Source organism: Paroedura picta, chromosome 14 (genome assembly GCF_049243985.1).
Source record: "Paroedura picta isolate Pp20150507F chromosome 14, Ppicta_v3.0, whole genome shotgun sequence".
In the NCBI taxonomy this organism is placed as follows: Eukaryota; Metazoa; Chordata; class Lepidosauria; order Squamata; family Gekkonidae; genus Paroedura; species Paroedura picta.
In genome coordinates, this window is record NC_135382.1 from 38,315,626 (window position 1) to 38,332,258 (window position 16,633).

Here is a 16,633-nt window from a genome sequence, read left to right on the forward strand (position 1 = left end):
GTGGCTGGGCAGGAAGGGATGTGTCAGTGTTTGTCTCTTGTGGCCCTTCCTTGCACACCCAGGGAATTGCCGATTGCCATTGTGGGATGGGAGGGGAATTCCCTCCAGGCCAGGCTGGATTCTGGAGAGTTTTGGTGGTGGTGGGGGATCACTTGGGCATGAAATTGGGGTCACTGTAGATGGGCAGTTGGTTTTGAGATCCCGGATTGTGCAGGGGGTTGGACTAGATGACCCTGTAGGTCAGGGGTAGTCAACCTGTGGTCCTTCAGATGTTCATGGACTACAATTCCCATGAGCCCCTGCTAGCAAACATCTGGAGGACCCCTACTGTAGGTCATGATTCTATATTTATACTGTTCCTAATTGTGGTGTGTTTGTGTCTCATCTTGATGTGCTGTCTCTCCTTTCACGTTGCTTTTGGCCACTGAAAAGCACCGCGTGCAGTGAGAGCATCATATACATAAAGAATCATTTCAGGAGGAGAAAAAAAGAAAACCTTTTTATTTGACAAGAGATGATTTTTCTCCCCAAACTCAAAAGACTACAATCACCCCCCTCCCCCGAAGCACAATTCCATTGATAATCCTTATTGATGAGCCGGAGAGGGGGGGGGGGCGTTGTTGTAAAACACAAAAAGTATTCCAGTTGTAACTTTTTAAAAAACAGCTATGTTATTATTATTTTTTAACTTCTGCCAACAATTGGCTGCCTACAGCCAATTCAAGCCCCCATTTGGGGTCACTTTAAAAAAAAGAAGAAAGGAAAACACTTAGGCATCTCTCCATCTCTATGCCTCAAATTTCAGCCAGTTTGGAAGGTTCCCCCAGGGAAGTATAAGATTCCTAATTTTCTAAAGGTCCTGGGGGTTTTGATAGATAGCACGCACCTCAATGGAGAACTGCAATTCCCAAAGCCAATTTGAGGGACTTAGACACCAAATAGGTTTCAAACTGGTTTAAATTTGCAGTGTAGACATACTCTCCCGCTCCCAACTTGGTTTTCCAAATGACGGATAAAGGAGCGCACTTTGTCAATTTGGCTTAGATGTTATTTCCGTGCAAGCCCTGTGGGAACCACGAGAGTTTACTCAGAGGCAGCACTGAGTTTCTCTGAGGCTTCCTTGTGGTCATGATTCCCATAAACTGTGATAGTCAAGATACAAATGCAGAGATTTAAAAAAAAAAAAACCCACCAGTACAAAACAGCACAATCAAACGATTGATTGTTGGCTTCCCATCCCCTGTGCACTGTTGTTATAGCAACTTAAAAAAGAAAGACAAATTAAACAAAAAAAGACCCTTCCTTTAGGAGAGGGAGAATACAAAAGCACACAGCCAAGCAATTCTGTTAAGGCAAATTATAGTCTTTCCTGTTCCTTTGCAAAACTGACATCCCGGTGGCTTCCTCTCAACTAGCCAGTGTCATCCCTGCTGGATACCGAAGCTTGTGTCCGATTTCCACAAGAGTCGGCATGAGTAGCCCGTCCTCAAATCAAAAATCGCTCCACACAGTCCACAAACAGCAAAACCCCATACTGCGTAGGGTTGCCAGCCTCCTGGTGGGAGCTGGATATCTCCTGGGATTACAATTGATCTAAAGGCAACAGGCAGGACTCTATGGCATTGTACCCCCTGAACCCCCCCCCAAAAAAAAACATTGCCCACCTCAGGATTCACTCTCCACATCCAGGTATTTTTCAACCCCAGAGCTGGTGACTCTACATCAGGGGTAGTCAACCTGTGGTCCTCCAGATGTCCATGGACTACAATTCCCATGAGCCCCTGCCAGCAAATGCTGGCAGGGGCTCATGGGAATTGTAGTCCATGGACATCTGGAGGACCACAGGTTGACTAGCCCTGCTCTACATATCGGAGTAACGGCAGCTGCAAAGCTATGGAATATTGAATAACAGTTCCATCCCGTGGACAGCTATTCCAGTCTAAATCCATTAATTTCCAGGGGTTTAGGCTGGACTAACTGCAAGGGATTGTTCCATAAATCCCTCACAGTACATAGCCAGGGTTGTACTACGGAGGTCCACAGTCTCTGCAAGCCTCATTGATCCAGCAGGGCTGTTCCCGGAGCTGGGATGCAGGGGTGCCATTTTGTGCAAATATATTTGGGGGTGGATCCCCCTATCCCTCCCCCCCAAACTGGAATTGGCTTTGTAATAAAAGTTTGTGAGGTCATGTTGCAGCTAACTCATTCCGGGTGGATCAGAATTTCTGGGAGGTCATATACAACCTCCCTGTTGCCCTCTAAAACCTAAGGATTGAGTCAGAAATTATCCAGTAAGTTGCAAACCATGAGAACAGAGCTGTGAGAGAATGGAACCACCTGCATCACATTTGTTAAACGAGACAGACAGATTGGAGAGGGGAAAGGGGGAGGGGGAGGAGAGATCAAAGGCAAAGGAGGAGATTTTTTGGGTGGAATGAGAAGTCAGGGTCTGTTTGGGGAGGCAGGGAGTTGCTTCCAAAGTGCTTGCCGTGATGCAGAGGCTCTCTCTGCCCCCTCGCCCTGGCTTCTCTCTCGGTTTTCATTTTAAAGATCTGTTGTGCTTTCCCCCTTCCCCCCTTCCTGATCCGGGCCTGTGGCACCAGGAAGGCAGTGGGTTCACTCCGCCTGTGCGTCGTAATTCGCACCCCCAGCTTTCTTCAGCTCGCCCTTGATGTAGTCTTCGTCCAGTTCCTTGTGGTCGCTGATCACAAACTCTTTGGCAAAATTCTACGGAAAGCAAGAAAGAGAAACGAAGGGAAAACAGTATTAGCCAAGGGGAGGGAGAGACATTGTGGTGTAGTGGCTAGAGCAGTCTCCTTACACCGTTGCAGGGGTGTAGCGTAGTAGTCAAACTGCGGCCCTCCAGATGTCCATGGACTACAATTCCCATGAGCCCCTGCCATGGGCTGCAGTTTGACTACCCCTGGTTTAGAGTTTAGAGACCAAGCCATGGAATACTGGGGGACGATCCCCAAAAGGATATTGCAAATGTCCTCCAATGGACAGGTATTCCCACAGAGACAAAACGTCTCTTGGTAAAGCAACCCCGTGCTCAATGCAGGATCAGCCTAAAGCGAGCTTTCTCAACCAGGTTTTTGTGAAACCCTGGGGTTTCTTGACGGCCCCGGAAGGGTATCCTGAATGGGTGGGAGTTAGTTAATTTTGACTATATTTTTAAAGTCTGCTAAACATTTATTGGGCCATGTTGCTCCCCTTCCCAAAATGGCCAGTCCCCAGGATCTCCTGCTAAAAGATCTGGCAGCAGGTGACACGAGAGAACTCCACCTGAGACCATAGGTCAGATTCGGCAGAAGGCAGCTTCAAGCGTTCCTGTGTACAGAACTGTGTAAAAACAAAACAAGGTGATTCCAACCCAGCCTTATGGATGGAAAAGAGGGGAAATAGTGCCGAGTTCCATTCCACTCTCAAAAAGTTTCTAATCCCCTTGAACCTGCAGCCGTGAGACACACATTTCAAAGACAAGAAATTCTCCGCCTGCCTTTCACCCCCCCCTCCCCTCCTGACCTCGGCATTGCCCTGGGAATGAATCACAGCTATTGTGCTGATGCCAGAGACTCTGGATCCTGCAAACAAGAGTGGCCATTTATTGTGGGCCGGGTTGCGGCAGTAACCTGCTTTACTCTGTGGCACTCCAACAAGCAAACACGGGATAACGTTCAGGGCAAACCTTGCCCCCGGGAAGTCTGCTTGGCCACTAGCCTTAGCGGCTTCGGTCATTGCGGCAAGGAATCCAATTGGTTCGTGGAACAGAGATGTCGTGAGGGTTGACAACGGCATCTCCTACAAAAGGACCTTTCTCTGCTGGAGACCACCGAGAGTTGTTGAGCTACCGCAACTCTGGAGAAGGCTGCACCCTGGGTCCGAAAACTGAGAAAAGTTGGCAGAAGGTGGGAATCTGGGAGACAGCTTTTTCCACTACACCCACAAAAGATCATTAAGATCAAAACCTGCTCAGGGTCCTAAAGAAGTAAAAATGGCCTCAACAAGAGGCAGGACTTTGTCAGCTCTGGCCCCGGTTTGGTGGCATGATCTCCCTGGTGAGATAAGAGCCCACCAGGAACTTAAGCATTTCCGGAGGGCCTGCAGCAAGACAGAGCTGTTCCACCAGGCTTACGGATGAGGCCAGGAAATAACATCGTGAGGATGTCGGCCTCCCTGCTTGAGAGCCCACCCAATCTTCGAGATGTAGCACCAATTCACCCCCTCGGTAGTTTTAAAACTGTACGACAGGAGGTTTTAGGAAGGATATTAATTTCAATTTGTAAAACGTATGTATTTATTAAATTGGAATATGTGTATTATCGTTTTATTGATGTTACCAGTCCTGAATCAACAAGAGAAAGGTGGATGATGAATATAATTATTATTATTATTACTAACTCATTGCTTTTACATGCAAGGGATACCACCGTTTTGGTTCACTTTTAGTGCACTTCGTAGCTGGAAGTTACTAGGTAAAACGGAAACAATCTCTAAAGTGCTTGCAAGCAATCTTTAAAGTGCTTGCATGCAATCTTTAAAGTGCATTGGAGGTGGACTGAAAGTGCATTGCTCAGCATGTATGAAAGTGCGACTTTTATGGCTGCTCAAGAGATATCAGGCAGGAAATGGGATATGGACAAGGCAGCCAGAGACAGTGACAGTGTTTAGAGAAACTGCTTTTAAGGCACACAAGGGCCTGGACTGGAAATGAAAGTTAAAAGTTAAAACTGGCTGCAAATGTTTTAAAGATGCAGCAGAGCCAATTCCTTTGCCTCCAAAGGTTCAGAACTTTTAAAAAGAGCTGCCTTTTTTTCTAATCAGTTGGTAAACTTGGGCCTGGCTGGTCCTGCTGAGGAAAGAGAAACTGCAGTTTACCAACTTTAGTGCCACTCCGCCAGTTGCAAAATATACATTCTGAAGTCTGCAGGAACGATTCAAGGGACTTCCAGTCGACGTTTCCAGGCAGAGCTGCCCAGACAACTTACCTGTACTACTTCTTTAACCAAAGTCTTGTCTGTCCCGGTTTTGGCTCTCTGCAGGCCGCTGACGCTCTCCCCGATCCAAGTGATGAGGGCAAACTTGACCCGCTTGCTCATGGCATCTCCGGTGGTAAACCGGACAAAGCCAAACAACCGGATGTCGTCTGGATGGAAAGCAGGGGAGAGAATCAGCTGTGAGGCTGCAGGAAGGAACTGACTACATGGTTCGGCCCCAAGCCCCTGATCTGTTTGCCAGCCCTTTCTGAAGTCAGAAGAGCCCTGCTGGATCAGACCCGTGAGGGTCCTTCTAGCCCAGCATCCTGTTTTCACACAATGGCCAACTGTTAGCAGAATTAAAATATGCAAAGAGGGGGCAAAGCATTTGGCTGCGTAAAAGAATAAAATAGTTTTATTATGAAGAGAAACAACTTCGTATAGAAAGGGGGAGAGAGGAAATTAGTCCTAACAGCCTGTCTGTTCATTCTGGTGGCAACAGACACCCTGCGTGGTCAGTGAGGCTGAGAGAGCCCTGAATGGAGTGCTCGGTCAGAACAGCACTATAAGGACTGGGACAAGCCCAAGGTCACCCTGCTGGCTGCATGTGGAGGAATGGGGAACCAAACCCGGCTCCCCAGAATAGAAGCCACCGCTCTTAACCACTCCATTACGACTGGTTTCCAAAAGATCTCCAGTCACCGCCTGGCTGCAGCCAGAAAGAAGGGTTTCCCAAAACGAAGAGATGTGTATTCGCCCATAAGCTTGTACTTTGAAGAAAACTTAGCGGGTCTTCAACGCCACGGGACTCGAACTTTGTCCTGTTGCTTCAGACCCACAGGGCCGCCCACCGACTCTAGCCCCCCCAAATGAAGTCACTGTATACCAGTCATTGTATACCTTGACCACCTCTGTGCCCATCTTTCCTTCCCAAAGGCCTCTTGGCCCTGGATGGTAATTGCCCTCCCCAGTCGTTTCTGCCCTCTGAAAGAGCTGGCTGTCATTTCTGCAGGTCTTGCAACAAAACACCATCGTTTTTGTTCTTTCAAAAGGCAACTTCCCTTTGCAAGAGGAAACACCGCCCGCCTCCTCTGCACACACAAACGCCTTTCTTTGCCAGGAAGCCGAAAATATTGCTGAGCTCTGGAGGAAAGCCACAGCTGTTGAGCAGATAACCAACGCCTGACGGCCAGATGGGATGCAGTCCGGACAGCGGGGGGGGGGGGGGCTGGTAGAAAGCAGGAGGAAGCTCTTGGTAGGGATGCCAGCCTCCAGGTGGGACCTGGGGATCTCCTGGAATGACAACTCATCTCAGAGAAAATGAAGGCTTTGGTGGGCCCTGTGCCACTGTACCCCTCTGAGGTCCCTGTCCGTCCCATCCCTGAATCTCCAGTTTTCTCAACTGGGATTTCACAACCCTAACCCCCCCCCCCGACTTCCTTACCAGTGGGTGGGGGGAGGGTCTGACGATCCTAGTCTTGTCCCTAGTGTTTTTAACCACCAAAGTGGGGGGGGGGGGGACTGGAGATCTCCCCAAATTACTATTGCTTTCCAGACCTTACTTATTTAGTTGAAACAACCATTTCACACATCCAGAAGAAAATGGCTGCTTCAAAAGGTGGTCTCTAAAAGGCAAGCCCCTTAAAGACAAATCTGGTTAGAGCAGCCTGTGCGTTTGTGGCACTTTGAAAGGCTCCGGTATTTATTGCCGTAGAAGCCATCGGGGGCTAAGGCTTCAGAGCAGCGTGAGATCTTTCTTTCCTTCTAGTCCGAACAGTGTAAAAGATGCAAATAAACTTTCCCAAATAAGCCCAAAGGCATCCCAATAACTTTTGCAACTCACACCAGACTTTTGCGATCGATTCGCTGCGTTGCTTTGACTCAGCCCAAGGCCAGCGAGTAAAGTTTCGCACCTGCAGAGCCCTTACAAGCACTGGAGGCATTTCAGACATACCTTCTTGTCATGTTATTAAAAGCAACCCTCCCGGGGAGGCCAAGGTGGGCCAGGAGTAAGGTTGCCAGCTCTGGAGTGGGAAAGGCCTGGAGACTTTGGGGCAAGATTTGGGGCAGGAAGGTAGAATAATGCTATGGAGTCCCCCCTCCAAAGCAGCCATTCTCTCCAGGGGATCAGATCTCTGCAGCCTGGAAATGAGCTGTAATTCCTGGAGATCCCCTGGTCTCTCCTGGAGGCTGGCATCCCTACTACCCACTTGCAAAACCAAGCAACAGGCACCTGGTCAATGATAAAACAGACACTAACCCATTTGTTCTTGCTCTAACCTTTGCACTCTGAGATTAGCAACCTTTGCTGGTTTTTAAAAATAATAAAATACCAGATGTTTGGAACAGCAGAGTTACCCTGTCCTTCGGGCTTTATTATTTGGCTTTTCTGCGGCCAAACCAGACTGATAAGAATGGTGCAGGCTCATTTCCCTCCAGCCTGTTGCAGGAACACAAGAATCAGTCACAAGAGGGAAGGGAATGGGAGAAAAGACAGTCTCCCAGGGAGGGAGAGGCAGACTTTCATATTTCCTTACTTCATTTCTATCCAACCTTTCTCCAAATCCCAGGCACAGATCCTACCTGGAGTCTGGCAATGCTAGGGAGAAGTAACCTTTCCCCATTATGTGTCACTTTGTTTAGGGTCAGGTAACTCCCTTACTCTCAGCCTAACCTACCTCACAGGGTTCTCAGGAGGATAACCTGTCCTATTTGTTCCTAAGATTCCCGGCCAAGGTTCCTTATGCTTCCAGCAAAGGATTCAGATGCCCAAAGCCCATGCCTTCCTCGGAACACCCAAACGGAAGCAGCTGGAGAGAATAAATTAATTGCACAGCCCACACCTGAAAGCCACATAACCTGGCCCTGCTGCCAAAGTCCATTTCTTCTCGAGGTGTGGGTGGGTGCCTTTTCTCAGCTGACTTCCTGCAAGGGCAGACAAAGCCAGCCAGTACTTTGGAGCCCTTGGGAGAACTTCTCTGCATAAAATAGAACAGCTGGGCATCTTAGAGCAGCAGCCTCTAATCTGGAGAGTCAAGTTTGATTCCCCACTCCTTCATGCACAGCCAGCTGGGTGGTTTTGGGCTAGTCACAGCTCTCTTAAGATCTGTTCTCACACAGCAGTTCTCTCAGAGCGCTCTCACACCCCCATCTCCCTCACAGTGGGGAGAGGCAGGGAAGGCGACTGTAAGCCGCTTAGAGACTCCTTTGAGCAGTGAGAAGCAGGGTATAAAAACAACCCTTCTTCTTCTTGGCTGATATGGACACAGCTGCTTTGGAGGGTGGACTCCTAGAATCGGAAGGGCCCATGCAGGCCATCTAGTCCAACCCCCTGCTCAATACAGGATCAGCCTAAAGCCTCCAGGAGAAATAATAGCCAGTGAGGGGGAGCTCCCCACCTCCTTAGGCAGCCCATTCTTTTATTACTGCTGAGCTTCTTAGACTGTGGAACAAACTTTCCTGATATCTAGCTGTAATTTAAACTCATTTCTGCAGGTCTTCTCCTCTGCTGCCCACAGGAACCTTTCCTTGCCCTCCTCCGAGTCACCACCTTTCAAATACTTGCAACAGCCCTCCTGTCCCCTTCTCAACCTCCCCTTCTCCAGGCTGAACATTCCCAAGTCCCTCAGCCTTTCCTCACAGGGCTTGGTCCCCAGGCCCCGGATCATCCCCGTCTCTCTCCTCTGTACCCTCCATAGCATTATACTCGATTGAGGTCCCTTTCAGCCCCAAATCCCACCCACTCCTGGCTCTACCCCTGAAGTCTCCGGGTGTTTCCCGACCCAGAGCTGGCAACTCTACCAGGTTAGCAAATGACCGATGCATTTCCAGGCTTTGAAAAACTCCCCCTGCCTATTCCTGCCCATGCAACTACTATTGGGAGCAGGCCAGGCTGGACTCTTTTCTCCAGATTCGTTGGCAACTAGAGGTTCATCTTGCTCTGGTGCCTGAAAATCTCCAGGCCTCTCTAAACGTCAATCAGTCAATCAAGCAACAAATGGCAGGGACCGCCCACTCAAGAAACGCATTTCAATCTCTTGCAGGAGCTGGGAAGCAAGCTCCAGATGGCCGTGAGGAAACGGAGGAGCGTATGAAACGGCATCTGCCCAGCAGCCCAGGGTGCCCCGTCTTGCAAAGGTAGAGGGGGGTGGGAAACGATTTGCAGCAAGGAACAGGCTGTCATGCAAAAACTCAGCCACAATCCTTGCCATTCAGGCCCAACTGTCTTACCCTATAAAGTAAACATTGAAGAGAAAGGCTTGGAACGGCGGAAGTGGGAGGGAGATTACAATACAAATCATGTTAACCCTTAAACGCTTTCCCAGGTTTCTATCTTTCTTTTTTGCGGCTGGCTGCAAAGGAACTGAGCAAATCCGGGGGAATCCCTGGTCAGCTTATTAACCAGACACAGTGACTGTGAATGGCAAGTTTTTGTCACTTCCTGTCTTGGTGGGCAATTGTTACCAAGTTTTATTTGTGTTGTCCATTTTAGAGGGTGCTGCAGCCCACAGAAGAATCTTTTTTATATATCTTAACTGCAACTCCCTGGAACCGGATGAGCTCCATTTAGAATGGGACTTGAGTTGTTTCCTATGAACTGATTGGTAACACCTGGAATGATTAAACCTCCTAGAATTTTGGAGATTAGTCTGAGTGGGAGGGTTGGTCATAGTAAGCACTCCAGAACTTGTTGAGTTGAGAGCCAAAGTGATAACTTGAGAATATTGGAAGGTGTGTTGATATGGTACATGCTGTTTTATATACTGGATTATATATATGTTAAGGACCATAAAAATGAACTTTAATTTATGTATTAGTATCTTGTAGTCAAAAGAGCCTCTTGTGGCGCAGAGTGGTGTGGCAGCAGACATGCAGTCTGAAAGCTTTGCCCATGAGGCTGGGAGTTCGATCCCAGCACCCGGCTCAAGGTCGACTCAGCCTTCCATCCTTCCGAGGTCGGTAAAATGAGTACCCAGCTTGCTGCTGGGGGGGTAAACGGTAATGACTGGGGAAGGCACTGGCAAACCACCCCGTATTGAGTCTGCCATGAAAACGCTGGAGGGCATCACCCCGAGGGTCAGACATGACTCGGTGCTTGCACAGGGGATACCTTTATCTTGTAGTCTCACAATCACCGGAGAAGATGGGGGGAAAACGGGTGACAGAGTAACCCAGGAGCCCATTCTGATTGTGAACAAATGAGAATTCAGTACTGAAGGAATAAATGAACATTCGATTTGACTTTACATGAGCCTGTGGAATTCCATTTCAAATCATATTCAACTTTTGACTTCCGAACTCATGACTTCAACAGTGACTTCCGAATGGCAAGTTTTTGCCTCTTCCTGTCTCGGTGGCCAATTGTTACCTAGTTTTACTTGTTTACCTAGTTTTATTTGAGTTGTCCATTTTAGAGGGGGCTGCAGCCACACCCCAGCTTTGGGGAAAGGGAGCCCGAAACAGTCCTTAAACAAATGCAAAGCTGATTCAGATGGCCGAGATCTGCACCACGTGGCATGCTTAGTCGTTTTTAAGGGGATAGGTCACGAGATCTGCACCATATGGAGATCACATCACATGCAGGCTCCAATCAGGGGGTTTAGAGGCCCACAGGGTTGTGCCTCAGTTCAAGGAATCTCAGTTAATTAACCTCAGGAGTTCCAATGCCTGGCAGTGCAGCCCTAAAGAGAGCTACGCCCTTCCGAATTAATTCAAGGGAATGGGGTTAGCGAGGCCGAACTTTGCTTAGGACAAATGTGCATAGGTGTCTTCTTGTTGGCCATTCAGAGGAAAACACACACACACATTTCAAACAAAGCAGCCACTAATCTGGAGAGCTGGGTTGGATTCCCCACTCCTCCTCCACATAAAGCCAGCTGGGTGACCTTGGGCTAGTCACAGTTCTCTCAGAGCTCTCTCAGCCTCACCTACCTCACAGGGTGTCTGTTGTGGGGAGAGGAAGGGGAAGGGGATTGTGAGCTGCTTTGGGCAGTAAGAAGCAGGGTACAAAAAACAGCTCTTCTTATTATTATATTTTAATAGTCAAGTGTACCTTAATCTGCGGAAATGTACATCTCCAGGGAACTGATCCACGTCACCTGGAGATGAGCTATAATTCCAGGGGAACTCTATCAAACTACTTGCCCAGCCCTCCGGCCCCCTCTGAACAGAGCCTCTTCTATCTCACCGTCCCCCCAAGATTTTGTAGAGGCCTCCCTTCCCTCAAGGCTGTTTGGTCATCAATTGTAGCAGTAGAGGGGTCACTAATTCTCTACAGTGCCTTCTCTAGCCATCCCATGGAGAGAAAGACCCTCTCTCCAGGTAGAATTCTGGGCTGTCCTTGCATGACCCCTCTGCCCACACGTCACTTCATGGTGCAGAAATTGCCGGTGAACAGCACCAAAATGAACGGCTCCTTCCGAAGGACCGGCTGTTTGCCTTTGTTCCCATCAGCCAAGCTGTCTTGGTCATCACTGACCCCTTATAGGAAAGGGGAAGATTCTCCCCCCTCCCAGTTACAGGCAGGGAAAAGGGGGGCTTAACTGGGCCCAATTGCACCAAGCCATTCACAATGGCATCTGTCTCTGGCAAAATCTCATCTCTCTTTCTGCCTCCCTACCGAGCAATTGTCTCCCTGCTTTGTTATGCTAAACCTAAAGGCAAGCTGGAACTGCAGTTCGGTTCCTCCTCGCAGATGGGGAAAGGAGACCGGCGTCTCAAGCTGATACATGAAGTGGCTGGGGGAATTGAAGGGAAGGGTGAGCACTCTTGCTTCATACCCTTCCCAGGCAATGGGCTTTTCTGGGAAGGAGAGAGCTCTGGATGACTATGGTGCCTTCAGCAATAATCTAGCTTAACATACAGGTTGGACGGGTATTAGCCTGTATGGATGTTATCTGCTCGCATCTGAGTCCACCCAGCAGGCAAAGAGGACATGGTCTGTTTGCTCCCACTTTCTGGAGTAAGAAGGTACTGGCTCCCTGGCTGCAGAATGCCCTCCCAGACGCCCATTACATGTTCATAATTGTGCTTTCAAGTCATGACAAACTTATGGAGATCCCAGCAAGGTGGCTGGCCATTGCCTTCCTCTGGAGAGTCTTCCTCAGTGGTCTCCCACCCAAGAACCAGCCCTACTTTGCTTCCAAGATCTGACAAGATCCAGCCACACTGTACTGCCTTCCCTCCATGAGCAGGTGTGGTGGAGCTTCAAAAGGATGCATAGAGAATCAAGGGCAGTAGCCCCATGGCAATATTATTCCTGATTCTCCTCTTCACGCAGCCAAGCATGGAGCTGTGGTCAAGAGCGGCCGCCTCTAATCTGGAGAACCAGGTTTGATTCCCCACTTTTTTGTCTACATACAGCCAGCTGGGTGACCTTGGGCCAGTCTCAGTTCTTGCAGAGCTCTCTCTGCTCCACCTCCCTCACAGGGTGTCTGTTGTGGGGAGAGGAAGGGGAGGCGAGCCACTTTCAGACTCCTTTGGGTGCTGAGAAGTAAGGTGTAAACCCAACTCTTCTTCAAATCAGCTCACTCTCAGTCCCAGTGAAACAATTCTGCTGTTCTTGATCACCCACCTCCCTGTCGTGGATTCCAATGTTTAAAACCCTGGCGCATTCCAACCCCAGGAGACTGTGACTAATACAAAGGGATCTCTGTACTGTAACCACAGTGTTCCTTTCCCCCTCTTTGTGGCTGTGGTCCTTCCTATTTTGTAGATGGAGAAAGGGGAAAGAACAGTTCTTAACTGAACCTGGAAGGCCATCCAGCTTCCTCCTGCCACCTGAGGTCAGGCACGTGTCCAAGAAGGCACAGTCTTACTCACAAGTAGCTCACCCAAAAGCTCTTGGGTGGGAAGCTGACCAGCCCTGGGCCTTAACTTCAACCTCCCCTACACCCACCCACGTACGCACACACTTAAGACAAAGCAAAAACAGGGAACGGTTCTGACTCAGATGATTTTGCCCAAGATTTCCAGTCACCGTCTACACATGTCGATTTCATTTGTCCCACAGTCACCTTGAACCACAGTCTCAGCACACACACACACATGCACACGAGCCCCTGGGAATACACCGATGCTTTAACCCCCTTCTCTCTTTGTACACTGGAGAGCTCAATGAAAAAGTCAACCCAGTGGCAAAAGAGGCAAATTCCATGATGAAGATTATTAGGAAAGGGAACTAGAACAGCCAATATGACAGCTCCTTGGAGAGAATGACAGGGTGGCCTCATTCGGGATCCTGTGTGCCGTGCTGGTCTCCTATCTCAAAAGGACACTGCAGAGCCAAAAACAGGACAGTGGAGACAATGCGGTGTGTGTGTGTGTGTGTGTGGAGCGCCTTCCCTAGGAGGAAAGGTTGGAGAGTCGGAAAGTTGCAAAGAGATGACTAAAGGACGGCATGATTGGGGTTTATGAAACTATTAATAGAATTACGAGTGTAGGCAGAGCTAAAGACTTTTCCCCTCTCCCCAAACTCTAGAACTTGAGAGCATCCAGTGAAACCACTGGATAAAACATGGATTTCTCGGGCAAGGAATGTGGTGATAATCACAGGGATGGGCAGCTTTAAAAGGGCATTAGGCAGATTCATTGGGGAGGGGTCTTTCAGTGGCTACCAGCCATGGTGGCTAAAGGGGATCCCCACATCCAGAAGGGGTCGTCCTCTGAGCCCCAGGGCCAGGAGGCAAAGACTGGGCAAGGCCTCAGCCTGTATGCTGGACCTCCAGACAAACTGTGTGAGACAGGATGCTGGACTAGGTGGACCCCTGGTCCGATCCAGCAGAGCTCTTCTTATAGTGTTAAAAAAAATCTCACCAGTATTTCCTCAAAGAGAGACTTAACACATTAGCAAACTCATCATTTTAGTATTTGAAGAGAAAAGAGAGACATTTCATTTTAAGGTTTTTTCCCCCCCTTTAAAACATCCTTCCCTGGGGGCATTCAGGGATGAGACAACAGAAGGATTAGTAGGGTGAGGTCATCGTCCAGGACTTCATGGCAGACACAGGGTGAGGTCATTCAACCCCCCCCCCATTATTCAAGCTCTCCAGGAGGAAGTGTTTGGGGGGGCAATAAAAGCCCTTTGCAGACAAACTGTGTTTTGTCTTTGGCGGCTGCTCTCCCCCTCCCACAACTGGGACGTGTGTGTGTGTTTGTGTGTGGGGATGCTGTGTGTGTTAGCGGCATCGCTCCCAGAAGAAAGTAAAGGGATCCTACCTGTGCATTGCCGTGTAAACTCCTCATAGTCGACTCCGCTGTGGCCAGGCACTATCGTGACCCCTTCGTACTTAAACGTCACCCTTGGAGAGGAAGGGCAGGGTCAAGCATTCGAAATGGACACCCCAGGGTGACATTGATCCCCCAGGGAGGTGCTTGATGCACAGGGGGACATCGGGGCTTGGACTAGACCTGGCGAATTCAGGGGGCTGCCAACTTGCAGACTTCCCCATCAGACTGGGGGAGAAAAGGACCAAGATAACTGGAAGGTGGGGGTGGGGAGTACAGCATCCAGCCCACTCTCCCTGCTTCCTCCCGCATTCGACCCAGCACGGTATCCTGGCTAGAGTTGCTGGGAGACCCAGGTTCAAATCTCCTCTCTGTCCTGGAAGCGTGACCTTGGGCCAAGCACGCTCCCCCCCACCCCCACCCCCACCCCCACCCCCACCCCTGCTTACCCTACCTCGAAGGGTTGTCGTGGGGATAAAAATGGAGGAGAGAAGAACAATGCAAGCCGCTTGGGGGCCGCCTCCGAAATAAAGGCCCGATATAAAAGAAGTAAATAGCTTTTTAAAAAAATGCCCACGGGTGAGAATAGGAATACGCTGAGTAATTCATCCATCTGCCTCTCCACTCCAGGCAGTGGGCAGGCTGGGGTTTCAACCCTAGAGGATGCTTGTCTCCCACCCCCCACCCCTCCTCGTCTAGATTGAAACAAAAAGATTCCCCCCCCCCCCAGTCAAGCCTCGTTTTTTACCAGTTCACGTCGCTGCTGTCGTCGCGGACCAGGTTATAGGCTTCCCTGCAGGCTTCTTTGTCGATTTTCGTGGCCATTTCTGGGCTGGGGGGGGGGGGGGTCGGTGGGGCGGGGAGGGGGCCCTGCGCGGTTCAGGGGCGAAGGCGGCGGAGGCGCGGGCGGTCCGGGGGCGCGCCCAGTCTCATCCAGGCCAGGGGCGGCCGGGGGCGCGCCGGGTGGGTTCTCGGGTCTGGCGTCGAGGGCGGCGGATTCTCTGGTCTGGCGGCTCCTGCGCTTCCCTCCGCAGCCCTCGCCCGAATGAGCAGCCGGAGGGAGCCGCTCCGGCTTAACCCCTTCGCTGCTCGCCCTCGCCGCCGCCGCCGCCTCCCGATTGGGCTTCGAGGCGCGAGGGGGCGGGGGCGGCTCTCTTGTTTCCCCACCCCCACCTCTCTTCTCCCCCACCCACCCCGCTTTGGGTGCGACCCCCCCTCTCCGCTGCAGCCCGGTGGTCTTGTGCTCCGGGCTGGCTGCGCCCCTTTCTTCTCTCTCTTGCAAGGAAGGGAAAGATGAAAGCTTTGTAGGATTTCAAAGCGGTGATGTAATAGATTTCACCCCCCCCCTTTTTTTTTTTTTACATTTTTGGCTGAAGATGCAGGAAGCCTGTGGTTGCAATGTCCGTACGGAGACTCGGGGAGGAAGGGGGTGGGGGCTCTTGCAAGGAAATCGGACGACCCCCAGTTTAGGACGGAGTGGGCAGGTTGCTATGGCAACTTAACCAATCCGGAGCTAGTGTGCCAAAGGGGGGGGGGGGGAGGAGGCACTGATGTGGCTGGAGACCCGGGAAAACAAGCCCGGACCCTTCGGGCTCGGTTCTGGAACACCTCCGGTGACTGGCAGCAGCGCTTGGGGTGCCAATCTCCCGGTGGGGGCTGGGGATCTTCTGGAATCGCGGCGGAATTTGCACATGAGAGAGGTTGGTTCCCCCAGAGGAACTGGCTGCTATTGGGGCGGGGGGGAGACCCAAAGTGATAGACATCTTTCTCCCCTCCTCCATTTTTTCTTCACAACAACCCTGAGGGAGATCAGGCCGAGAGTTGACATCCCGATGCCACGGACTGGTTGAACTTGTGCAGCAAAGGAGATTCCATCTCTCTAAGCAGAAGCCCCCTCCCAAATTTTGCATTTCCCCCGTTTATTTTAAAGCATAAGGGATGATGTGCCAGCCCCCATCTTCTATACTTCACATTGTTTTTCTGAAGCACAGGACTGGAAACAGATCATTCATTCATTCATTCATTCATTCATTCATTCATTCATTCATTCATTCATTCAATTCACACCCTACCGGAAAGATCATTCATTCATTCATTCATTCATTCATTCATTCATTCATTCATTCATTCATTCATTCACTTTATGTACTACCCCCTGCCCAGCAAGTATTTTCTGGGATATTCAATAGTGGTTGTGCTTTGGTGTTTTAAGCATTTATCAGCAACAGCTACAGGGGACAGGGCCTTTTCTGTGGTGGCACCTGGGATGTGGAACCTTGAGATTCTCTGGTTTTTGGAGGGGGGCACCAACTACTGGCTGAAACGGCTTCTGATTATTAATTCTGAGGATTTGTTTACATAATATGTACTTCTATTTTACTTTTTTTCTTAAAAAATAGAATTTATCAAAGGTTTTGAAATATCACCAAGAA

The 16,633-nt window shown here is 50.0% G+C and overlaps 1 protein-coding gene across 1 annotated transcript; it reads right to left on the reverse strand.

The window, feature by feature from the left end:
- Positions 1-471: 471 nt before the first annotated feature.
- Positions 472-15,347, reverse strand: COTL1 (coactosin like F-actin binding protein 1). The gene is made up of 4 exons (XM_077309576.1): positions 14,950-15,347; positions 14,193-14,275; positions 4,989-5,146; positions 472-2,727 (listed from the first exon to the last, which is right to left on the reverse strand). Exons 1-4 carry the CDS (start codon positions 15,024-15,026, stop codon positions 2,617-2,619), a joined length of 429 nt encoding a protein of 142 aa, XP_077165691.1. The 5' UTR covers positions 15,027-15,347; the 3' UTR covers positions 472-2,616.
- Between the last annotated feature and the right edge of the window lie 1,286 nt (positions 15,348-16,633).